The 26,494-nt window shown below is 41.6% G+C and overlaps 1 protein-coding gene across 1 annotated transcript in view; it reads right to left on the bottom strand.

Annotated features, from left to right (window-relative positions):
- Positions 1 to 26,494, bottom strand: part of shank2b (SH3 and multiple ankyrin repeat domains 2b) — a 124,334-nt gene that overhangs the window by 76,585 nt on the left and 21,255 nt on the right. Inside the window, exon 8 of the mRNA XM_047034685.1 lies at positions 25,927 to 26,043. Within this exon, the coding sequence (XP_046890641.1) occupies positions 25,927 to 26,043 (117 nt within the window). The remainder of the gene's footprint in view (positions 1 to 25,926; positions 26,044 to 26,494) is intronic.

Genomic DNA, 26,494 nt, shown 5'->3' with positions numbered 1-26,494 from the left:
TGATTGGCCAGACTCACACACGACAACTTTGACGCGTGTTTTGTAATATTCGGACACCTTCAGTTTTGCCACTGTTCAAATCCGGACCAAACTGTTCAATTGAATAAAAAAATTATGGAAGAAAGGGTTTTACTCCGCCTTTTCACTAACAGAAAGACTACGTTTAATTATAAATAAATTAAAGTAAGCAAACAGCGCTTAATCGGCCGTGACTGATGTCAACGCAGCAAACCACGAGAAGCTGAAATGTCCGACTTCACAGAGCCGTTTTCAACTCTTCCCCGACTGCAAGCGGCCACTCTCGCCGGTCGTTTCATGCAGTCGCAGTCCATGTCGAACGCACCTATTGTCAGTAACAATGCCATATGTTACCATTTTCCCTGCGTGGAGATAGCCTGGCTCTGCCCTCCTACGTACTTCCGCTCAATTTGGATTTTGCTTCTGTACTCGGTCTGGCCATTCGGTACGTAAATCAGATTTTGCAGGTAGATTTTCTACCGGCGAATCAGCAAATAGAGTGAGTGGCTGAGAATGATGACGTTGATGTTGTGCGCTAGTTTGTGTTGTAGTTCCGTAATAGCGGCGGAGAAAGATGCGAGCGACGCCATTCGGTCCGTTGTGGCAACACTGCCGAATATCTATAAACTAAAGCCGGAGCAAGAACAAGTTTTGCTGAGTTTTGTTGGTGGCAATAATGTTGTGGCCCTCCTCCCCACGGGGTTCGGGAACAGTTTGATTTTCCAGCTACGGCAGCTAGCTCTGTTACAGTAGGAATTGGTTAAGGCGAATGCTAGCGATTGGTTATGGCCGATCAGAGTGGCTCTGGGCAGATCCAATAGTTTTAAACTTCAACAGACTACCCGCCTACAAGGAAGTCCGCACCGCACCTATTGTTTTCCGAGGCGGAGCCAGAGCGGATACCATGGCAGATTGCCTACAGGGTTAGATTTACAGCTTCAAATTGAAATCGGAGACGATATTATGAGTAAAGACAAGTTTCTTAATATGTGTTGTCAATATTATCAATTAAAAGTCTCAACTTTTTACTTACGAAGAATTTGTTTGTTGTAGACAGGCAGCTATGATGGTAGTAGCACTGTTTAGCTTCGATTTGAGCAGATTAAAAAAAAACTTGGAAAAGCAACATTATCTAGCTAGATTATGTCCACTGTAAACTAAATGTATATGCCTTGTTTGGCCAATTCGGTCGATTGTGGAAGAATCTCGAAAGTTTTTTTGTTATCGAGAGGAGTATCCAGCCATAGCGCTAGCTACTTTTGGGGGAGGATAATTCCGGTTTCCCCTATGTCTCCACTAGTCACTAGAATGGTCATAACTTTTAATACAAATATGATATTTCTAATCTATCTTCCGTTCTACATTGTCCACAGATTTGTGGATATTCCACCCACTCAAAGTTTTTCTCCATCTTGTAATTTAAGTGGTTAAAAATTAAGTTGTCTGATGAGGTATGGTGGATGGAGAAGTTTTTGTAAAGAATGGCTGTCTGAAACCACCTTGATAAAATATGATTTGCCTTAAGTAATCATATATTTATTCACATTATAAAAATCCCCTAGTTCTCCTCTTCGATATGGTATAAACAGTTAAGGTGTATGATTTAATATGAAAAATCATAAAATATGAAAATCAATATGAATATCATATTTCAACAGCATATGGAACGTTCAGAATTTTGGTTCAGGCAGTAAAGGGTTAATTGTGTAGTGTTAAGGGCTTTGATATGACAGGATGTGAGAAGGCCTAGGGGGAGGGGCTGTAAGAGTGGCAGTTGAAATAAAGGCATGATGCTTGATACGCGTCAGAAATCTCTCCGTGTTTATTTGTTAAGTTAGAATCACTTAACGCCACATGGTGTCAGAAGTACTTCAGTTAAAAAGTCGGGTTCACATGAAACGTGGTTTGCCGACTTAATTTTAGGGAACTCACGTGAATTTTAGTCGGTCAGTGAGTCTGAAGTTTAGCTAGCTTGCGATGCTAACTTGACTCGTAGTTCACATTCGCGGCATACGAGAAAGAAAGAAGATGGAGCGATTCCAGATTCCCCCACCACCCAAGTTTGATTTCACAAAACCAGAAGAGTGGCCCAAATGGTTACGAAGGTTTGAGAGATTTCGGATTGCATCGGGTCTTGAGCTGCAGCCGGATGAAAACCAGGTGAACACGTTAATTTATACTATGGGGGACGAGGCAGAAGATAGCGTGACTTCACTTCACATGACGGAAGAGGAGGCAAACGCTTACAACACTGTCATAGATAAGCTAGAGAAACATTTTGTGGTGAGGAGGAATTTTATTTTTGAGCGGGCCAAATTCAATCAGAGACAGCAGGAACAAGGGGAGACAGTGGATAGTTGTATCACTGCACTTCACTGCTTGTCAGAGCACTGCGGCTACGGACAGCTACACTACGAAATGATCCGGGATAGACTGGTTGTAGGCTTGCGCGATAAAAAACTGTCAGAGCAACTACAGCTGGACGCGGAGCTTTGGAGAGAGCTGTAACGTGCGCGCGTCAGAGTGAAAGTGTAAAGAAACAACAGGACCTGTTGAAGAGTAACTTTAAATCAGAAAGTACAGACGTGGACAGCATTCAATCAGAATACAAATTTGACAAAGGCAAAGGAAGACAGCAGGAAATGCAGGATATAACATTTGATAAAAGCGGTTATCAGAGACAACCAGGTAACCAGACACGGTGCATGTAGTGTGATAGAACACCAGCACACAGCAAAAACCAATGCCCAGCTAGAGATGTAGCATGTAACTTGTGTCAGAAAAAAGGTCACTATGCAAAAGTGTGCATGTCAGGGGCCCTCAACGAAGTTAACACAGCAGTGTCAGATGAGGAGGGAATAGCTTTCCTAGGCACAGTTAGTTCTGATGGTGAACCCTGGCTAATCAACTTTAGAGTGAATGAGCATACAGCTGTATTCAAAATAGATACGGGGGCAGATGTAACAGTGCTAGCTGAAGACGTATTTCAGAAGGGGCAGTTCCCAGAGCTAGAGAGATCCAAGAGAGTGCTGCAGGGTCCGGGTCTGACGCCTATCACAGTGAAGGGGAAGTTCACAGCTACTATAAGAACAGACAGTAAAAGTACCACACAGGAAGTGTATGTAGTCCTGGGTCTGAAGTTTAGCCTACTGGGACGTCCAGCTATCCAGGCATTAGGGCTAGTGGCTAGAGTAGATACAGTGGTGCTGGACTCAGTCGAGAGAGTCAAGGAACAGTTCCCCACACTGTTCAAAGGGCTAGGCAAGATGGACGGTGAATACAGAATAGAGCTTTAAGCAGACGCCCAACCATTCTCCATATCAACCCAACGACGAATCCCACTGCCTCTCACGTCTAAAGTAAAAAATGAACTTGCGCATATGGAAGAGATGGGGGTAATCTCAAGGGTTGAACAACCTACAGATTGGTGCGCTGGGATGGTCACTGTACCAAAGCCAGACAAAGAGGAGGTGCGCATCTGTGTGGATCTGACCAAATTGAATGAGTCAGTCAAGAGGGAAAGACACATGCTCCCGTCAGTCGAACACACGCTCGGACAGCTAGAAGGCACCAAAGTATTCTCAAAAATCGACGCAAACTCAGGGTTTTGGCAGATTCCCCTTGCCAAGGAGTCTGCCCTGCTCACAACATTCCTCACTCCCTTTGGGAGGTTGTTTTAATCGCCTCTGCTTCGGCATATCCTCAGCACCGGAACACTACCAGAAGAGAATGTCCCAGATTCTTGAGGGACTCGACGGTGCCCTGTGCCAAATGGACGACGTGCTCGTGTATGGAGACACACAGGCCCAACACACACGAATATTTGCAGTGCAGGGGAGGTTGCAGGATGCAGGCGTCACTCTGAGAAGTGAGAAATGTGAATTCTCAAAAAGCCATGTCAAATTTCTCGGACAGATCACAGATGCAGCAGGCGTGAGAGCAGATCCAAATAAAACGAGGGCAGTGACAGACATGGAGGAACCTGAGGACGCGAGCGGAGTGAGACAATTTCTCGGAATGGTGAATCACCTGGGTAAATACTTACCTCATCTGTCTGAAAAGACACAGCCACTCCGGGACCTGTTAAAGAAGCAAAACGTGTTTCAGTGGGGGCATGTTCAACAAAGAGCATTTGACAGCATCAAAGGGGAGCTGAGCACACCTCCAGGGCTGGCGCTCTACAACACAAAAGTGTAAACGGTTGTCTCAGCTGACGCGTCATCATTTGGACTGGGAGCAGTGCTACTCCAGAGGCAGGAGGATGGCCACCTTAAGCCTGTTGCATATAGCTCTAGAGCACTCACAGATACTGAGAAAAGATACGCTCAGATTGAGAAAGAGGCTTTGGCAATCACATGGGCGTGCGAGCGCTTCTCGGACTTCCAGGTGGACATCACGTTCCACGTTGAAACGGACCACAAGCCTCTGGTTCCGTGACTAGGCTCCAAAAGCTTGGATGAGCTCCCACCACACATTCAGAGACTCAGAATGAGACTAATGGCTTTGTGCTTCTCCATCTCACATGTGGCCGGCAAGAAGTTGGCCACGGCAGATGTGCTGTCAAGGTCGCCGTTGCGAGACAGAGGGCAACCAGAGCAGGAGGAGGAAGTCAACCTGTATGTACACATGATAATGTCAACCCTCCCAGCCACAGAAAAGAGGCTACAAGAAATAAGGGAACATCAAGAATTGGACGACATCCTGAGCCAAGTACTGTACTGAGGGCTGGCCAGACAGATCCACAATAGACAGAGCTTACCTGCCGTATGCACATTTCGAGGATGAGCTATCAGTGGAAAACGGCTTATTACTGAAGGGATGTAGGCTAGTTATTCCCAAGCTGCTACAGACAGACATCCTTCAGAAACTGCACGCAGGACACCAAGGTATAGCAAAGTGTCGTGAAAGAGCCAAACAATCTGTCTGGTGGCCGGGACTGTGTACACAGCTTCAGAAGGTTGTTGAGGGCTGTCACACGTGTGCAAAAGAAAGAATCAACCCCAAAGAGCCACTGCTGCCCACAGTATTCCCTGATAGACCATGGGCAAAGGTGGGTGCTGACTTGTTTCAGTGGAACGAAAACCAGTACCTTTTGGTGGTAGACTACTTTTCCCGTTTCATTGCGGTAGCTAAACTCACATCAACAACCTCATTAGCAGTAGTGGAACATTGCAAGTCTATCTTCGCCCGGCACGGCATACCGTCCGAGGTCATGACAGATAATGGACCCCAGTTCTCGTCTGAATACCTCACTCAGTTCGCAACACAGTGGGGGTTCACACACGTTACGTCCAGCCCCAGATATGCTCAGAGCAATGGAGAGGCAGAGCGTGCTGTGCGGACAGTTAAAGGTCTCCTACAGAAAGGAAAAGACCCGTATCTGGCACTCATGGCTTACAGGGCCACACCACTCGCCAACGGGTACAGTCCAGCACAGCTGTCTATGGGCCGGCAGATCAGGACAACAGTTCCGGTCACTCTGTCATCTCTCAACCCAAGCTGGATGGACATAACCAAACTCAAAGAGGTGGAACAGAGGAAAAGACAGAGAATGAGCTGGAACTTCAACAAAAGAGACAGAGCTCATCATCTCAAAGGTCTGACACCAGGCGACCATGTCTGGGTCAAGGACACAAAGGAGAAGGGGACAGTGATAAGACAGGCGGAAGCACCAAGGTCATACATCGTTGACACTCCCAGAGGGAATCTGCGCCGCAACCGAAATCACCTCGTCTCTACGCCAGTGGCGCCAGCAGCGCAAGCCATCCTGCCAGACCATCCTACCAGACCATCCCACCAGACCATCTTACCAGAGCCAGAGCAACCTACTGGCCAGCAAGTGGGGCCAGGTCATGCAGAGCAGGGCTCAGTTCAACCATGCAGTCCTGAGCCTCCGACACGCTACCCTGTAAGAGAGAGACAGCCTCCAGGGTACCTGAAGGACTTTGTGGCTAAATAGTGGTTACTCCTGGTGAAACTGAGTGACTTCTACAGGGCAGAATAAACCCCCACACTCAGTAGAAGGATTGGGCAGTCTACCCCACCTTCTTAGTTTAGATTTTCAGTTAATGTGCACATGCTTATTGTTCATAAGACACAGTTGGGTATTACTCTACAGTTAACTTGTGATATAGTTGGTTACAGTACAGAGGTACTAGTTTAATCTGTCATATCAGTACAACTGTTCTTAGAAAGGGGTATGTAGTGTTAAGGGCTTTGATATGACAGGATGTGAGATGGCCTAGGGGGAGGGGCTGTAAGAGTGGCAGTTGAAATAAAGGCATGGTGCTTGACACTCATCAGAAATCTCTCCGTGTTTATTTGTTAAGTTAGAATCACTGAACTCCACAAATTGTATCTTGTTTAACTACACGCTCTTATTGTTCTTCCCTTTGGGACTTATTCAGCCTTGATGCAGAATTACAGTTACTACGAGCAGTCCCACAGCAAGCTTTCCTTAGGACGTACCATTTCTGTGTCTGTAGCTTTAAATGCTATGAGAAGGAGAGAGGTGGGGCTAACTGCCATGCTTCGGTCTTTTGCAAGCCATGATGTGTCTCGAGGAAAAAACTATATTGCGCTGCACAGTCGTAGCTCATTTTCTCATTCGCAGGCCAAATTCTCTGTGCAGGCAAAGCAGAGAAGGGAAAGGTTCCAGATCGGACCGTTTGACCTTTCATTTTCTCAAAGGCGGAGAAGAATACCCAGGGCTTGGTTTATACTAGCCTCTGGGGGACCACAGGCAGGCTAGGGGAACTCATATTAATGTTAAATAACCTCAAAGTGACATTTTCATGCCGTGGAATCTTTAACTAGTGCTACCGCAGGGCATGTTAGCCGTTTTCACAAACAGATTGACATGGCTAAAGTTTAGGCTGTGGCATTGAAGACAGCGACGCACCACACAAGCTTGAGTTTAAATACATTATTTAATGTGACATTACTTACTGTACATGCAAGTCTGAAATTGCTAAATGTATGATGCTGCTAGTACACCACGGTATGATAGTCTTACTAGCATGTGGTATGTATTCACGTCGTATCTATACATCGTTGCTAACTTGTTCTGACGTTAGGCTAGCACTGAGTTCCACACTTTTTGCCACAAAAACGTAATTCAAGCCTAAACCGTGCAACAAAACGTAAATCCCAATAGAAGCAACGCAATCGAGACCAAGATGACCATTTTGACACCAACGTTGTATATGTAGTCCAAATATTGAGGGATCCTTGCGTCGGTTGCAGACTATGTGCAGAAGTGTAGTAGTTATCCTTACAAAAAAGAAGTATACTTCAGCTTTATTTTAAGTATTTGCTGCAGTTTCCCGGTCGTGTAAATTCACCCTCTACAACATCCGGAAGATCAGGAGATACCTGACCGAGCACTCCACCCAGCTGCTAGTCCAAGCACTTGTCCTCTCTAAGTTGGACTACTGCAACTCGCATGCTCTTATGGGTCTTCCCTTTGGCACTTGTTTAGTTTTAACAATGTATGCTTCATGTTTTGGCTGCTTGCAATGTTTGGGACTACCTCGTTGTTATGATCAGTGACCTATGCTCTTTTGTAAAGCTCTCTCTTGGAAGTCGCTTTGGATAAAAGCGTTTGCTAAATGCATAAATGTAAATACACTTAGTATAAAAACGCTACTATTATCATCTTAAAGTATACTAGCAGTGGACTTATTTATATACTATTGTTGTACTTATTTATATACTATTTTTGTACTAAGCAAACTGAATTGGTACACTTATAGTGTATTTCAAGGTCTACTTTTGAATACTGTAAAGTAGCGTAAGTGTAGTGCACTTTCAGTTAATCAAGTATACTTTCTAAAGCAATTCAAAGTATACCTTGGAATACTCTAAAGTGACTTGTGTAATGCAATTTCAGTTCATGAAGTAAACTTCCTAAAGAGCCTCAACGTATACTTTCCAATACTTTTAAGTGCACTTTCAATTAATGTAAGTACTTCAAGAAGTAAACTTAATAAATTAAATGTTACTATTACTTACTAATCTATAATAATTAAAGGAAGCCCCTCAAATGCCTCAGATTATAAATCACTTAGTGAGAACAGGGGCTATTGCAAAGTTACACTGCAGTTTCTTAACTGAAAGAAGCTATTCACTGTGCAAATGTAGATTTTTTTTTTAAGAATCCAGCTCTTATGAAACGTAACAGTAATTTAACTCATGGTTACAATGGTAAACCACCACAACAATGAGCACGCAACAAAACACTACATTCTAAGCAGACACATTTAAAAAACGAAATTCATTAAGTTACATTTGTATTTCGAACAAACGGCAAACTTATCAGCAAATGTTAACACTATTTACCGCCTTGCATCATGGGAATTGACCAACCAATGAGCCACGCTATCTTCATTTTTTCACATTGTTATTTCGTTCTTCAGTCAATTTGACAGAATAACCTTCAAATGCATAATGAAACCCTTCTGTCTGCTTCTTTCTCAAGTAGTTCTTTTTTGCCATTAATACTCCAATTGATAATGATTAGTATAAGATTATAGGGCTTCAGAATGTTTTGGCAGTAATTAAGGTTACAGCTTCAGTACCAAAAAAGATTAAGTGTACAATACATAATAGATTTTCATAGACATGAATAATTAGAAGGAGATGGATAAAAAAAATGTAACCTGTAATGTACTTTAAAATTATTTTGACTGTTTTTGCTGTATAATAATAGAAAATGTACATCCTACTCCAGAAGAAATGTATGCCATTTTCTGTTTCTAAGCATACTTCTTAAAAGAATATCCAAAGTGGGGGAGTCAGATGGCTGAGCGGTGAGGGAATCGGACTAGTAATCAGAAGGTTGCTGGATTGATTCCCCGCCAAGCCAAATTACGTTGTGTCCTTGGGCAAGGCACTTCACCTTACTTGCCTCGGGGGGAATGTTCCTGTACTTACTGTAAGTTGCTCTGGATAAGAGCGTCTGCTAAATGACTTAATGTAAAGTGAACTATTTTCAAAGCATACTTAAAAGTATATAAAAAGTGAACAATTTTCAAAGCATACTTAAAAGTATATCAGAAGCAGATTTATTCGCCATAAAAGTTTACACAGACAAGGAATTTACGTTGGCTTTTGGAAGGTGCATACAATAAACATATAGGAACCACAAATTTAAATATATGGACTATCTATACCAAGGGTACATAAACTAGCAGTACTAAGTGGAAATATAATTAAATAAAATGTACGATAAATTAAAATACAAGTTGCCATAATTTACAATATAAAAATACCAAAAATACAAATAGAAAAAAGACGGGTCTCTCACATGGCAAACAAATCAAAGTTTTTACAGCAACCTACATTAAAATCTCACCACCTGGCTGTCTTCACAATAGTCAAATCATCATAAAATTCATCATAAAAACCCGCACTCGCTCAAATTACAAAGACTTTCACAACCTAAATCAAAAATCCGAGATTGCAGTTCCACTCGAAATCGCTTTTTCAACAAAGTCCAATGGTTGGGAATTTTTGGGGGTGGTATTTTTCATTCATAATCCAAGCTCCAACTTGCGTGCTAGAACGTCTATATCACCTTGTATCCATTTATCGTAGCTAACGTGTGCTGATGTAGTGACGTAGGCTAGTGAGTATCCTTCGTTGACAGAATGCACTTTTTTGCCACAAAAACGTTGTAACCTCCTAAACTGTGCAACGGAACGTAAATCCGAATAGAAGCAACGCAATCGTGACCAAGACGAACATTTTGACACCTACGTTGTCTATGTAGTCTAAATATTGACTGAGCCTTAGGGGCGCGAAAATAAACAATAAATAATAAATATATATGTGAGATAACAATGGTTTGTGCTCGCCGAAGGCAGGCACACCCCAATTAAACAACATGAATCTCTAAGTGCACGTGTACCTTTAGAAAAGCAAGCAACTATAAAAATTTAAATAAGATTAACTAAAATAGAATATTTCGCAGCAAATATAACTGTTTAAATCAGTTACCACTAACCAACAAGAGCAACAAGTCTCTAAGCAAGAGTCATTGTGATCCTTGAGGAAACTAGCATTGGGTTCAGCAAACTATTCCTAAGTACCGTTGTACTCCCGGAACAAGTGCGTCTTGAGCCTTCTCTTGAAGGTGGAGACACAGTCTGTGTCTCTGATGGAGGTGGGGAGTTGATTCCACCACTGGGGGGCCAGGCAGGAGAAGAGCTTGTGTTGGTACCGGGCGGACTTGAGCGGTGGGACCACCAGGCCGTTGTCTGAAGAAGACCGTAGGTGGCGGGTGGGGGTGAAAGGCTGGAGGAGAGACTTGATGTAGTCGGGTGCAGTCCCGTTCACTGCTCGAAAGGTCAATACCAGGGTCTTGAATCTGATGCGGGCCGTGATGGGTAGCCAGTGGAGGGAGATGAGGAGCGGGGTAACGTGGGAGCGTCTGGGTAGATTGTAGACCAGGCGGGCCGCTGCGTTCTGAATCCTCTGAAGAGGGCAGGTTGCGCATGCTGGGAGTCCGGCGAGCAGTGAGTTGCAGTAGTCCAACTTGGAGAGGACAAGTGCTTTGACAAGAAGCTGGGTGGATGCTCAGACAGGTATCTCCTGATCTTCCGGATGTTGTAGAGGGTGAATCTACACAACCGGGAGACCGCAGCAATGCGAGAGTATGTCCAGTTGGCCTGGGCTTTTTGGGCACAGGGATGATGGTGGAGGACTTGAGACAGGCTGGCACATGGCATGTCTCCAGGGAGGTGTTAAAAATTTAGGTGAACACCGGAGACAGTCTTTCAAAACAACAGTAGAACTCGTTCAGGTCGTTGGCCAGACGAGAGTCGTTAGGAGTGGGGGGCTCTGGGCTTGAAGTTGGTAATCTGCCTGAGCCCTCTCCAGACAGAAGCAGAGTCGTTAGCAGAGAACTGCGCTTCAGCCTCTCTGAGTACAGTCGTTTAGCCTCTCTCACCGCCTTGCTAAACCTGTTCTTCGACTCCTTGAATCTGTCCTTGTCCCCACTCATAAACACGGCATCTTTGTTCAGCCTCAGCCTTCTGAGTTTAGCTGTAAACCAGGGTTTGTCATTGTTGTAGCTCACCCTGGTGCGTGTTGGTATACAGCAGACCTCACAGAAGCTGATGTATGATGTCACAGCCTCCGTGAGCTCATCCAGACTATTGGAGGCAGTCATGAACATATCCCAGTCAGTAGGGTCCAAGCACACCCGCAGATCCTCCATAGCCTCACTGGTCCACTGTTTTGATGTCCTCACTGCAGGCTTACAGCGCTTTAGCTTCTGCCTGTATGCAGGAATCAGGTGGCCCATGGCGTGGTTTGAGTGACCCAGTGCTGCTCGGGAACCGCATGGTAAGCTATACTGATTGAAGAGTAACAGTGATCCAAAGTGTTCCCTTCTCTGGTAGGGCATTTGATGAGTTGTCTGTATTTGGGGAGTTCTTGAGTGAGATTGCCTTTGTTAAAGTCGCCTAGCACAATAACCAAGGAATACAGATTTTCATGCTCCACGCACAATATGGTTGGCGAGCACACGTTGAGCCTCGTTGGCGCTAGCCCAGAGCTGCCAACTCTCACGCTCTCACGTCACACCTTGTGTATCTCACGCTGAAAAGGCAATGCCAAACCAGTAGCCAAGCTAACGTTGTCGACAGTAACGGACGACACGCAGGTTAACGGAGTGAAGCAACATTGACGTGCATACAGCCGTCTTGGGGGGGGGGGGGGGGGGGGGGAGGGGAGACAAATATCTCACGCCAAGGTTTTTGGAAAAGTTGGCAGCCCTGCTATCCTGAGGGGGCATATCAAAAGTGAACTATTTTCTAAGCATACTTTTTAAAAGTATATCAAAAGTGAACTAAAAGTGTACAATCCATATTTTAGTATACATATAGTATACTTTTTTAATATACTTATTTTCTGTAAGGGTAGCTAGGTCTGAATCGGAGCACAGCTGCCAGCTGTAGGTAAATGCAGGTAGCAAAATGATGTTCACTTCACTTATGTACTTTGAACCACACTATTTTACTTACTGTGATATAATCCTAAACCGTGCAACAATACAGCGCCGCATCACACAAGCTTGAGCAACAGCGCAAACAGGCAGGGATACAGTAGCAACGGTAGTATTAACTATTTAGCTGGTCGGCTCCATGACGCCAGGTAAGTAGGGCTTTTTAAGACTGCTCACCAAAAAAACGAAGGGGAACCCACTGTCTAATAGATTAAGACATGTTTGTAGGTACCTAGCGAAAAGTAGCCTCATCTTTGCTAGACTTTTAGCTACGGCACTAATGCTGAGGGCTCGCTGATATCTCTGTCGGTCTTACTCAGTGTGCAAAATACGGGGGGAAAAACCCCCCGAAAAAGTTGGCACTCATACCCCCTTTCCACCAAAGTGAACCGGGAGCTAGTTCGGAGCTGGTGCTAGAGGCAGTTCGGAGCTGGTTCAAGAACGGAGCTTACTAAGAACCGGTTTGCTTATCCACGGGCGAGAGCCACCACAGAGCCACGTCATTACGTCACTGTATACATCTCATATTTCCCAGCAACGCTAGCGCGGTAGCGCCAAACACAACATCAACAAAGGCGGACGTTTTGTTGCTGTTGTTGCTCATGGTTTTGCGAACTTACATCGGCATTCAAACACGGCGCATCCGAGGTGTTTGTTCAACTCAATCAATAAAATAAGCACATTTTCAGCAACTACACTGCCCACTTCTCGATACATTTTCATTCAGATTCTGATTTACAAGTACCGTTTAGCTGAAATATGAATTGTAAAAACTTGCAATGGTGTCCAAAGCGTTTTGTTGGTCACGGTAACCCCGCCCCAAGCGGTTCTTTATTGGTTCGTAAACTAGACCAGCTCCGAAGTGGTGCTCGTTGCGAACCACGTACGAACCACTTTTCCGGTTCCCAGTCTGTCGAAAGAGAAAGAACTGGTTCGCGATTAGGCACCGGCTCCGAACCGGCACCCAAAATGAGTTGGTGGAAAAGGGGTATCAGAGATGAAGAAGAGGCACCGACAATACTGTTACAGCTTGCACAGTGGGCCCACTCACTACCAGAACAGAGGATCCTCTCCCACCCAGAAGAAAATTGTTTAGTTGAGGCCGAGTGCTTCAAAGACGCAGCAGGTGCTGAGGTAACGTTAGCCGCTATTGCTGCTAGTACAAGTGACTTGCCGGCTGGTTGGTCAACGAAGCAGGTGGGCGCATGGAAAGACCGCAACTGTCTCCGATAGGCTATACCTGGCATTTATTCAGTTAATTGGGGTGTGCTTGCCTTCGGTGAGCACAAACCATTGTTATCTTACATTTATACCTGGGTGAATACTCAATTCTGATTGGCTGCAGGGGTGTACATTATAGGGTGATAACGGACACCTACTGCGTCATTGCAGCAAAACTGTCTTTTCACCGTTCTAAATTATTCCGCTGGCTACACAGGAGCCTGTACAAAGTATCTGAAATAAGTAACCATAACAACAGTGACGGAGTCAAAGCCTCCATTTACAATTTTGAAAGACTTTAACAAGCTAACTTGTATTTACAACAATGAGTGACTTCAATATGTATTTTAACCTATTTGAAAAATGTTTCTTTTCTGAATGTAGTGTGTCAGTTTAACGTAACCGCTCATCTCACATCCCATTCGCTATTCACCTTGCTAGTCAATCTACTTCAAACAGTCTGCGGCCAACACGACAGTAGCAGCAACTCTACACATGGCCGATTATTTTCTTCTTAAAAATCGTGATTTTATTTGGGGACAATGACATGGCTCGATAGCTAGCTAGTCTTGTTGTTAAACATACTGTCAAATTATAATCAGTGTTTGGAGAAAATGTCAACTTTGATGCGATCATCTCACATCCATTTGCTATTCAACTCGCTCCACAGGCTGCGGCTATACTTTAGCCTAGTACTAGTAAATGGCCGATATTGTTTGTGAAAATCTTGATATTGATTTTGGGACAGTGACATGGCTGGTTAGCTAGCAAATCTTATTGTCAAACATACTGTAAAATTATATTTACTGTTTGTCAACCGTACACAATGTTATTGCCTTTGAATCCTGCTAGCATAACGTTGCATAACCTCGTTGGGCATTATCCCTTACATATATTATTGTGAGAATGCTGTTCAGCATTTTGATTAAGGAACCTTAATCAAAAGATAGTCTCCGTTTTCAATTTGAACTAGTAGATCTAGCTTATGTAGGAAATCTCCCATTGTATCCTCTCTCTAGCTTCACGCCTTCGGTTATTATTCAAGCCTACTGTGTTAATACATACCACTTTGACACACTTGCAAGAAATGATCCGCTGGTTAGATGTAGCATGATCTTATTATTTACATATAAAAAACTCACCAGGGACAACAACAACATCGGCAACCCTGCACTATGGATTATTATTTTGATGTCATCTTACAGTTTTTACAATCGCTATGACAGTTTTTTCAATACCTTTAACAAGTTTCCGAAACTCAAACTGTTAGCACAACATCCGTCTGTGTTGGCTATACAATTAACACATTTCTTGTTGCTTTGACACAAAATGCATAGAGTAAACACACATTTTTTATGCTTGAACTTATTTTACACACAAGCTCAACCAAGACCAAAACAATAGATTTTTACGGACAAATTTACCAATGCTTTAACACTGTATGTCAGAACAGATAACACAATGTTCAAAACCTAATTTATTGGCTGAAGTCAAAGTCAACAGCTGTTCATATTGTGAATTGAAACAAATATATCCCCTGTATTTATTCCATTGCTACTGAGAAAAAGCTGGTTGAAGTTATACTATATTAGTTATAATTTATACTATAAATTACAGTTGATTCCCAACTAGGAAACACTATGGTGTTAAGGTTCTTTCAATCACATGACTATATGGTATATATACTGCAAAGTGGAGCTCTTTGTGCTGATCTTGTGTGGGACAAAAAACAATATGGAGCAACACGAAGAAAGTAAGAATACGGTAATACCTGCACGAAGGAGAGGAAGACAAGTACCAGGACAAGGGAGAGGAGTGGGACAAGGGCAAGGGAGAGGAGTTTGAATGTGTGGTGGCGCTCAGAAAAGAGCCAGAGCTAGGGTAATACTGTAAATGGCAGCTGTATTGCATATTTCTTGCAGTAATGTCCTATTGCAAATGAAGCCTTTACTGCAGCAATTGTCTTCTTTTTTTCAATACAGTAACCGTACATTCTATAAAGCTACTCTGAGATCGGTCATTCATTTTTTGTTCAGAATTTCTGCAGCAAAAGAAACAAAATGCATGCATTTACTAAACCCAACAAAACAAAAATGTAGAGGCTTCAAAAGAAACTTCATTGCAAACACAATCGATAATCTATATATAATGTGAGACCTGACACATATAAAAGAATGCGGTTTCTGTAATTCCATCTGATGTTAGTGTTTTTTATGACATTGTGCTATGATTGACTAAATGTTCCTGTGAAAAGAGAACATGTGTTAGTAGAAATTGAAGATGTAACACATTTATCCTGTATAAAAATGATTCTGCGATCAGCATTCCTTGTGTGTAGAGAGAGGCCTACCCCCAAATTTGAACTTTGGGTAACACGAGGCATATGTAAACAAGGTGACCTGGACTGACCACTTTCTCTTACTGGAAAGGCCATAAAAGATGTCTGGCCTTATCTGTGTTGGGTGAATCATGTGGTCAAGCTTACAGGTGTAGCAGAGAGTCATCAGACAAAGCATGTTACCATCCACACCTTTCTCCTACCCCTGACAAGGGAAGGGTCTTTCCCCCTTTGTCCTTATCTCCCAGAAGTAGGAGCTTCAAAGCCCTGACCCAGCATGGGGTCAGGAACAGAGACCACATGGTCTCACAGTATCAGACAAAGGATTATAGGGGAGAACTTTCTTTTGTGGAGTTACAAACATATTTCTGAGGACTACATGGCTAATAGACACTAATTCAATGACAGTAGTCGATGTGTTATAATGTGTGTTTTTCTCATTTACCTAGAACGTTGTTTAATTGATGTTTGATTATAACTCCCCCTCAGATATAGTTAAATCAGTCAATCTTGGTATCAAAATAATTGTATCATACTAACAAAACCAGTTATGAATGTTGTTTTGTTATATTCTGAAGTTAAGCATTCCATGGACATTTGAGATAATGGAACTCAAAGCTATCAGCCACTTCACACCTCTGGGCAGATCTCAGGACGACACCCAGGTGGAAGTAACTGACCAATGAGAGGGGTCACCTTCACACGGATAACCCCCTGTTCTTTGGAGTATAAAACCCCCAAACGTACAATCACCCCCGCTTGTTCGTAGGATCAACTTGAGGTGTTCGCAACATTCTCTAACCTTTACCTCATAACCTGCATATTCACTTTGCGCCCGGAACTTTGACGAGAGATTCCGTTTCCTATTCGTTGGACAAAACGAACCATTGACTCCGTTCTTCAAACCGACAAAAGTAACTGCGATTTGCAATATTTCTTACTTGTGACATATTGGCATGTTGTGATTGAATTGTTGATGTTTGATTGTATTTTACAAATGATTTAACTTGACCATTGTTAGGTCTGTTGCTATTGATCGTCCATTGTTACTATAGAAGCCTCTTCCTCTCTACCTCTTCCTCACTCTCTCTCTCTCTCCCCTCCCCCTCCACACGCGCTCTACGCAGTCATTGTGTAGTGCGCTCTCATTAGAATTTAGGCCTACTGTACTGCTTTAGCCCAACTAACCCATAACTTATCTGGTATGTGTTCACTATAATTACGTTCTCTTAAATAAATCATTGTGTATAATACTCGCGTATCTCTCACGTTATATGATCTGCTCTACTTTCATAGAATTCCCTACTTAAGATTGACTGATTATTACGAGTGCTATTATTCAACATTATTAAATAAGGTTTCCTCTGTCCCTTTCACAAATCAGAGGTGGTGCCCCCACGAACTACTATACTTTATTATAAACTAAGTATTGCTAATCTTAACCGTACAAACCACGCTACACAGGGGTCAAAAGGCACACACACGCACACACGCACACCAGGTCTACGCAAGGAGCCAATGAAGAAGAGCCATGGAACATTTGCATGCCTTTGTCTTAACCAATGACTGTAAAGAGTGGGGCTGCTTAAATAGCTAGCTAGCACAACATGCTAGCGGACAAACTTGTAGCACAATGGGGTGTGATGTTTTGTCTCCTTGTGGGCCGGCCGCAAGCAATAAAGCTTTCTTAAACTTGTTCACCGACTGACTGTGCAATGCTTGATAGATTAATATTTCTGACACAATGGTCCTTCGATAGCCGGGTTCCAAAATCCTTTACATCATCCAGAACCAAGAATTGACATTTTGCAGACGTGCACGACGGTGGAGAACCTCGCAGCAAATATGGCTGTTTAAAAAGAGGCAATTTTTTTGGGGGGGGATGGTAGAAAGGTGACGGAATTCTGGACTAGCTAAGAGGCACAGCTTTCGATGGACAAGGTACAAATGAAATTGTATATATATATAGTCGAATTTTGTGTTCCAAATTGATTTTTAAAAAACTCCATAGCGTAGTCGTTAAAGGTGCACTCTGGTCCCTATCAGCTAAGACCTGGTGGAAACCCAGTGCAGCGAGTAGGGCGTCATATTTACTGAGACCCGTGATCTGTGACGTATCGGGAGCAGAAAGATCGGTGAAGTAAATAGACTGTAGGTTTTGCTAAGAAATGGTGCCGGGAGCTCCGGGAAACAGAATCAGTTACGGCCTGACCGACCAGAACTGAGATATTTGAAATATATCTGAGTTTGGTGGTAGTTAAATACCTAAGCAAATGGAAAGATTATTGCTGATTTCTGTGGGAATGCTATTGCAGTAAAACTGAGTTGGTTGAAATACTCTGCTGTGAAGTCGTGAACTAAACTCAGAATGGATCCTGACCTGTAAATGTATATTGGTTGAATTTGACACATAATAACTGATTGTTATTGCTGATGAATTGGGAATTGTAATTTACACATGGTAGTCTAAAGGGGTTTGAATGCCATTAGAGGGTGGCGTTTATTGTTGCTGAGATGTGTTTGTTGAGTATCTGAGTCTGGTGGTAGACACGTGCCATAAACATGTGTTATTAAATCCTAGCTAAACGAACAGGACAAGGCCTGGTCGACCAGGATTCGGATGCGTGAACATAAGATAGGACTTTTCAGTGTACAATGTAGAATTTGGACTCGATTTTTGAGTTAAAGATAAATTACGTGCAATTATATCTCTTGCATTTACTTAATTCAGGTCCAAGTTGTAAGACTGTGCAGGCTAATCACAGGAGTCACGTTTACTTATATGGCTCCGGGGGTACCGGGAACAGCTTAGTAGCCTATTTTGCTACGTTCTGTAGAAAGCCATTGAAGTGAACGGACCGGTCCACAGCCTGTGAGTAGGCTACAGGTAATAAATTACTCTGTGCGCACGTAAAAGATAGTAGGCCTACTAAATTAGTCGATGAGGACTAATTGTATTAGTCGATGAGGACTAATTGTATAGTTGTTAAAATAGCGGTTTTATTGTGTGTACACCATTTGTGTAATTGTTTTACATGTTGTAGGCTAGGGTAGAATTGTCCCTAGAAAGAAATCAGAAGTCTGACGTGATTCGACCGAATTTGCCAATCCGCTGTCTGTTGACGTGTTTCACAAATTGCTGGGATAGCTTTGGGATCTGACAGGAAAAGATCCAGGCTGTGACTTTGTTAGCTAATAGCTAATGGCTAACGGTGAAAACGTGGAGAAAGTGCATTTTGCTGTCCTGAGACCGAGGAGAGTCCAGGAAGTTGAATTTGCAACCATGGTAACGACATTTGTAGCTAACAATTTACAGACAGACTCAACAGCGATGGTGGCAGGTACAGGCTAGTAAAGGAATTGCAGCTTGACATTTGAGATCCAGATGAGTAACAACATAACTCGTGCGCAGACTCATTTAGAAATTGAGAGATTGAAAAGACGCAAATTTAAAGAAATTGATGAATTTGGAGCGAATTTTACATATTAATTTGGTTACTTTTGAAATATGTTAAGTGATGAGTATTTTGAAACATTTGCTAACAAGGTTTTTGGTCGTTTGAGTACATTTTACAAGAGTTTCAGAAATTCAGAGGAAAGGTGGGGGCAAAAAAAAAGGTCCCGTTACGTTAAAGTTTTACAAAGGTGATCCCAGAGGGTAATTCTGCATAATTATGTGAGTAATTATGTGAGTTTGGTGGTTAACAAATGCACGATCCACATTTGTTGTAATTCCTAGCCAAACAGGGAGGTTTTTTTGAAGCCTTTCCGACTAAAACTTGTATTTATATGTGGCATATCTGTGAGGTGTTATTCAATAAAAATGCAGAAATTGGACCCCTGGTTTATAAATTGGTTCTAATACAATTGGAAGAGTTATACTAGTGACATTAAGTGAATAGAAGGTAAACGCCAACCATATGTGTTGTTCAAAGAGGGAAAAAAAAGTTTTTGCTTTGTTCCATAGCTCGTTGTTTGTTTGATTCGAGTTTGAAGCGGGCGCTTATGGAAACAATGTGATAGATTTGAGTTATTCAAGTAAAAACTAAGAGTAATTGAGAAAGTAACAAGTGTTACATTAAATCATAATACAAACTACAAAATATTCCAATAAAATATTTTCATTTAGGGTTTTTGGTCCGCAAAATTGAGATTTGAAGAATTGTCCGTGCATTACGCATGTTGTGGGCGTAATGGCTGGTAAATATAGGAATATTCAAAGGAGTATTCTCTGTATGCTTTGATAAAACATTTAAGAAGTTAAAAAATAAGGTTTTTGTTTTACGGGCTTATGGTACTCATGTTAAATTGTGAATTTAAAGTTTTAAAAAGAAAAAGGGAGAATTTATATTTTATTTTGTCTGAAGGACATTAAGACATGGTTGACGTGATTACGGAGCGTAATACTGGCATGAGCGACTTAGGTCTGGGAGCAGTTTGAACTGTCCGAACATGGATTTAATGAAACAAACTTATGATAACGTTAGTTTAAAGCAGATTTAAATGTGGGTCAGAGAATTAGTAGAATGCTAATTTTGAAATCACACGGCGAGATTCGCTCAATAATTGCAACCTAATTGTGTGTTATGGGAAGTTTGCGTTTAGACAGGAAGGATTTGATTTAAAGGGGCAATTGACTGTTTTTTTGGGGTATTTCACACTGTTCCTTAAGGTCTCCGAATAGGGTATGTAACATTGGTTGGGTTGAAAATGGCCCGGGTGCTGTTCTATGCCCTCTGACAGATCCTCTTAAATGTTCCCGGGAAAAAACACTAGCTTTTCTCCTTTTATGGTATGCTCATTAATATTTAGATTAGCTGCGCGCTGATTGGTTGGTTATCAAGGAGTGAAGCTGGGAGCAAAAACGCAACACGGCCAACAGCAGCACTCGCTGAAACACCGAAGTTGGAGACTTGAAATAAAAACGTGCAAATAAATCTATTGTGTCTACACAACACTGTTTTCAAAAGATTGACTATATATCATTTGAAATGATAACATTACTTGTTTCCACTTCTGTTGTTGAAGCAAACTGGATTGACTTAGGTGGGTGGAACGTTAGGCTACAGCTTAGCAACCAAACCATATCGTGATTCTACTCAGCTTCAGTTAGCTAGCTAAGCTAGCTCTAGATATCTTGCTGTAAAATAACATGACAAAGATCTGGACAAACATGCATCGTGAATTGTAGATTTTCATTACACAGGTTATTTATTTGAATGAAACACAGTCAGGAACATGAATCAACGTTAGCCCCATTGCCAAAAACTAGGCTAAATTATCACACATTCTATGCTCTTGCGTTAACTAGCAAGCCAAACTTGTTTACATGCCTACAGTCTAGGTGTTACTAGTAACAGTTAGTAGCAATGCTAACGTATCCTGTATCTAGAACCTGCCTTTCTCCAGTTCTTTCAAATAGATTACCTAGACAGGCGTTAGCAATAAGCCAGACTGCAGTTCGTTTTCTGGCTATTTTTCGGAAGCTTCCCTTCTAATGCCGACTACAGCTAGTCTAGCTAGAGTCATTTAATGTGTGTAGAAACGTATTTAGCATTCTACCTGGTATGCTATACAGGAAACGTTAGCATTGCTAATAACTGTTAGCACAACATCATACTGTCCTTATAGCTTGCGGTTGCAATGAGCATACGGTTGGAACAGCACCTCTTTCCAGGTTCAGCTTCCTAACATGTCCTGCTTGAAATTGTCCAAGGTTGTCAAAACTGTCTTGGGTGAAATGTTCAGAGCAAATGAATGATTGAGTGTCGAACTTCGCCGGGATCTTCTCATGGACAACAGCAGCTATGCCTGTTGAATGTTTGGCTCCTTGGGAAGACTGTGAGTGTTAGCCTTCCCTGTACAGCCTGGAACACAGCATTTACGACCGTGGTCCATTTTCAATATCCTTGTTATAATTCAAAACGTTCTTCTTTGTAATTCCTTATAAGTAGCCTACACAGAGCAGCGCGCAGCTAAACTAGTATCGGAGATAGACGCTACCTCGGGCTGGTCTGGATGTAAATTCTGGGGCGTGACAAAGATACAGACCAGAGCCAATAAGAGGGCGATCACCGGTCCTACGTAGGACCGGTGGCTTTGTTGAAAAGCTAGCGTTTTACAGCCAAATTTTTTCTTTTTGAGATTTGAATAGGAAAGAGGTGTCAATGGACTTTGATATTCACGGTATGTTCAGTTTACCCTCCGAACTGTCGTTTTTCAACAATGACGAGGTAAAATCGGTTTTGCAGTCAATTGCCCCTTTAAATTTAAATTGTAACTTTATTAGCTACATCTGATTTTAATAACCACTTGCACATCAAATATCCATTGACATGGAATCAATTGGTGGCACATTTCCAGTTGGGTTATTTTGAAGCTGTGTTTTCACAAATGTTTTATTTTGGTTTGAATAAATGTATGTAAAACATTATGAGGAAATGATTAGAAAGTTACATAAAAGATTGGTTTAAGAGGATCATGGAAGATTATGAAATGAAACAAGAGAACGTTTTGTGGTTGTGAAGAGATGATTGGTTTAAACACTTTGATGTTCTGAAATGGGAACTATGCATATACTTTAGGTATATGGGAAAACATTTTAAGTCAAAATAGTAAAATGTAGGGTTTTTAAGAATTTTGATATAAAGGTATTGGATGCAATTTGGTTACAAATGAAAAAGAGAAAATAACTAAAATATACTTTTATTTGGAGATTGATTGTAATTTGATTTTAAGTTTGATTGCATGTTTTATCAAGAGCCTGACACAATGTTTGGGATACACAGTTAGGCTGTGATAAGGTTGTATTAATAAATGGTATTAGTGCATAAGGAGGGTTATTATAACCTTTGTTCTGAAATAATTTGGGAAGACTCATTATGTCTGATAAATTGTGGTTATGATGGTTTGTGCTAATTAGCTTGTTTTGGACTGCAGCCAAACCAAGTTATGAAGTTCTACCTATCTGACCTTTATGGAAAATATAGTTGAAAACATGTTTTGTTAATAGCTACATTGGAAACATTATTTAGTCTATATTTTCATTTGAGAAGCATACAGATTAAATTCTGGTTTGGGATAATGACGGTTTTAATCATATCTTTGACAAAAATAGGTGATTTGGTTAAACAGAGAATCTAAAAGGATATAGGTCTTAAACTTAACTGTTTTGAGAGAAAGAAAATGTTTTTGGGGTGAAAGAAATGAGAAAAACAGTTGATTTTGTTTAAAAGGGAACAAAGAAACAGATTTCTAGACATAAGTAATAGGAGTTGAATATCAAATGATGAGGTATTGTCTTGTTATATATGTTTGCTCAACAATGGATAAATAGGGCAATGTTCACCTGGAAAGATAAGAATTCTGAAGAACTTGTGTTGGATCAAAAAGTTAACAGATTTTATTCAAAATGCTAACTAAAAAAAGAGATATCTTCTGCTAAATTCTGTTCCAGGTGGAGCAGTAAACCAGAGAGTGGATGAGTCAAACCAGGAGATTGGGTATTGATTAAAGTTATTAAAAGAAAGAACTGGTCCAGCCCAGGTGGGAGGGACCGTATCAGGTACTACTCACCACACCCACTGCAGTCAAAATAGCAGAGAGGACGTCTTGGATGCATTTGTCACATTGTAAGAAAGTAAGGGACATTGATACAGGGAAAGATTAGTTACTCACCACAGTCTTGGGGCACAAGTCTGATTACAGAGGGGAGTCATTCTCTTAAAGAACGACGCGTCTCAAACTCAGTGAAGAAATCAACGACCAACAGAGACATAGGGTGTTGACTAAATAGGCTAAAAAGATAGGAGACAGTAAGCAGGGAAAGGTAGAAAGGATGGGTGGCCTATTTCCTCATCCGTAGTATTGTGACCTGCACTGATGGACTCTGCGAATGCCCTAACAAGAGCTGCAGTATTGTCTTCTTGTCTTGGATGTGTCACAGCTTGAGGTGGGGAGGGATGCTGCAATAGGCTACTTTCATGCTTGACTTCCTCATTCTCCTTCAAAGGGACACTTTGATGGAGCAGCTCAAATATTTATTCGTCTGATCATTCACTTCGATCATATACTTGCTGTTGCGCAAGCATGTAGCCTACTCATATGGCATTAATTCAGTAAGAACCCCCTTTGAAGCAAGCTATTGTACAACATTGTCACCGAAAGTATTTCAGATGGAATCACGATTCAAAGAATACCATCTGCTGACTGAAAATATGCCGCCCAAAACGTAAATAAGCTTGACATTTATTAAGGTGGAAATGGCTAATTCAAAAAAGGTTTGCTGGAAGCAATCATTGTCAGTAACAATGCCAAATTTGGTCTCAGTATAGAAACCTGCGTGGAGAAGCTGACCCCGATAAATTGTGCAACGAGCAAGCTAGCCTACAGTAGCTGCTGTTGCTAGCAAAACTTCACTGAGCAGCACTTGTGCTAGCTGCCGCATCATTGGATACCAGTGGAGAGAAAAATGACGTTTCCTTCAGTAGTTTCAGTTTGGCAACTAGCTACTTGTTTACCCTCGTCTTTTGTCTTTCTCTTTTGTGCTCCACTCGGGTAGTTGCGTTTCATTTAGCAAATTGTTTTTTGCATTCACTTAACTCTTCTACTGTCTCATATTAACCAACTGAAAGGACGTGCTTTGTTGGGCAGTTGCTGGAATCTATGGAATAGTCCACAGTAGAATGGGGTGGGAGGGGAAGCCTGTGTTGACACAAATAAAATAAACGCTCTGTTGGTACTTTGTTGAAACTTTTGGGGAAGGTTTTGACTTTTAATTGATTTGTATTATTATTATAGTTATTATTGATCATATAGTATTTTTATGGAGTCTTTCAAGGGGCCCCCTGGCAGCTGGGGACCCCAGGCGGTTGCCTACTTTGCCTAATGGGTAAATCCGCCCCTGCTTATCAATATTCCCTCTTGCAGGGGAAATGAGAAGACAACCATTTCATTCTACACTTCACTCTTTGTAGTTTGAATTGTAAATGAGCAGCAACAGATGTATGCTTTTAAATCTATGCAACCTCCATAAATAGTATATGCATACGCATTTTTATATAAAATATACAGAAATATCAGTTGTAAAAATGACAGTTAATAAATGGACCCTTCTACAACCGACGCTAGCAAGCACACCCTACAATTTCTCTAGAAATTGTACCCTCTCTAGTTATTATTATTATTATCTTTATATTAATAATTATTACATGGATTGAAAAGAGTGAGAATAGGAGTTAAGGGGGCCCCATGCCTGTCTTCGCCTGGGGCCCCCAAATCACTAAATCCGCCACTACTAGCAACGACGCTATGCCATGTCAGCAACCCTACAGCATTAGTAGGCTACCGTAGCTACAATTCTAGGAAAGTTGAGGTGACATTTACCTAGGTACCTACGAACGTCTTCATCTGCTAAACAAGTGGATTCACAATCGTTCTTTTGGTGAGCTGTCTCACGAGCCCAACTTACCCCGCGTCATGGAGCCGACCAAATACTTATTTAACACTACCTGCATATATGCAGAAATTGTTAGCAATATTTTGAGGCTTCAACCAGTGCTGCTAAAGCAGAAAGACGGGGTCAGGGAGAGAAAGAGGTAGATTCGTAAGGCTTTAAAGAAAGAGTAGGAGAGGATATACGTAAAAATGTTTTAAAGTTGTGCAACGTTCTGTGTAACAACCCCCCCCCTACATTTCGTGGTTAGATTGCGTCCAACATGCATAATCGCAAGAGTGCAATATAATTCAAATCTCTATCGTAGGCCAATTTTTTATAGTTTATATTGCATATCGTTTATATGGCCCATGCCTAGTAAATATATTGTAATATTTACGATTACAGGTAAGAACGATATATAAATGTATCGACCCCCCTTGACCTGTTGTTTTTACCTCTTTTGGGGGGGGGTCCAAGTCTTAATTAGGAAAAAAAAAAACGGAATTCGCACACTGATCTTATCACTATTCCCTCTTGCAGGGGAAATAAGACAACCGTTTCATTCTACACATCACTTTTTGTATTTTGAATTGTAAAAGAGCAGCAACAAATGTATGTTTTTAAATCTATGCAATATTCATAAATAATAAATAGGCATTTTAATATAAAATATGCAGAAATATCAGTTGTAAAAATGTGTTAATAAACGGACCCATCTTCAACCGACGCAAGCAAGCACAACCTACAATTTCTACAGAAATTGTACCCTGTCTAGTTTCCTGTTACAATTGCAGCAACACTCTGATTGGATATTTGAGTTCTTCTTGAGTTATCAGAAGGTGTCATTGAAAGATGACTGGATTAGCCTATGTGTGTGTGTGTCTGTGTGTGTGCATGGCTCACTTGTCTGTAGAGTGCACAGATGTGCAGGGCTGTGTTTCCAGAAGCGTTTTGAATACTCATGTCTGCTCCGTAGGACAGCAGATGTTCCAAGTGCTTCATGTGTCCATACCTACAGGCCTGGGACAACAGACAGACAATAGAGTTTACTAATATCCAAGCATAAAATGCTGTAATGACATGTTCAGATCACTAGGTGTCACACTGCCCTTTGAGGACATTTAACAAGCTGTTTCTTCACTTAAAATGATTTAGACCAGGTTGCTTACCCACAAAGGCAAACAATTAAACCCTTACTCTAGAATGTCAGATTTTTTAAAGATCTTAAAACCAATAATATTTTTAAAGCATTGGTTTTGTATTTTATTTACACGCTGTGAGACACTGAAGGCCAGCATGATAGTTTAAAGACATGACATGTATTTCTTCACCAAGAATAATTTGATTATAATAATATAATTAATTAATTTATAAACACTCTAGTGGGTCTGTAAAACCACTTCACCTGTGAAACGTGCCAAACCTGTAATAAAAACAATGTATGGTAGGTAGGTACAGTAGGTAGGTACTG

The sequence above is a fragment of the Hypomesus transpacificus genome, chromosome 14 (genome assembly GCF_021917145.1).
Source record: "Hypomesus transpacificus isolate Combined female chromosome 14, fHypTra1, whole genome shotgun sequence".
Taxonomy (NCBI): domain Eukaryota; kingdom Metazoa; phylum Chordata; class Actinopteri; order Osmeriformes; family Osmeridae; genus Hypomesus; species Hypomesus transpacificus.
The sequence above is the reverse complement of the archived record's forward strand: the minus strand, read 5'-3'. Positions and strand labels throughout refer to the sequence as shown.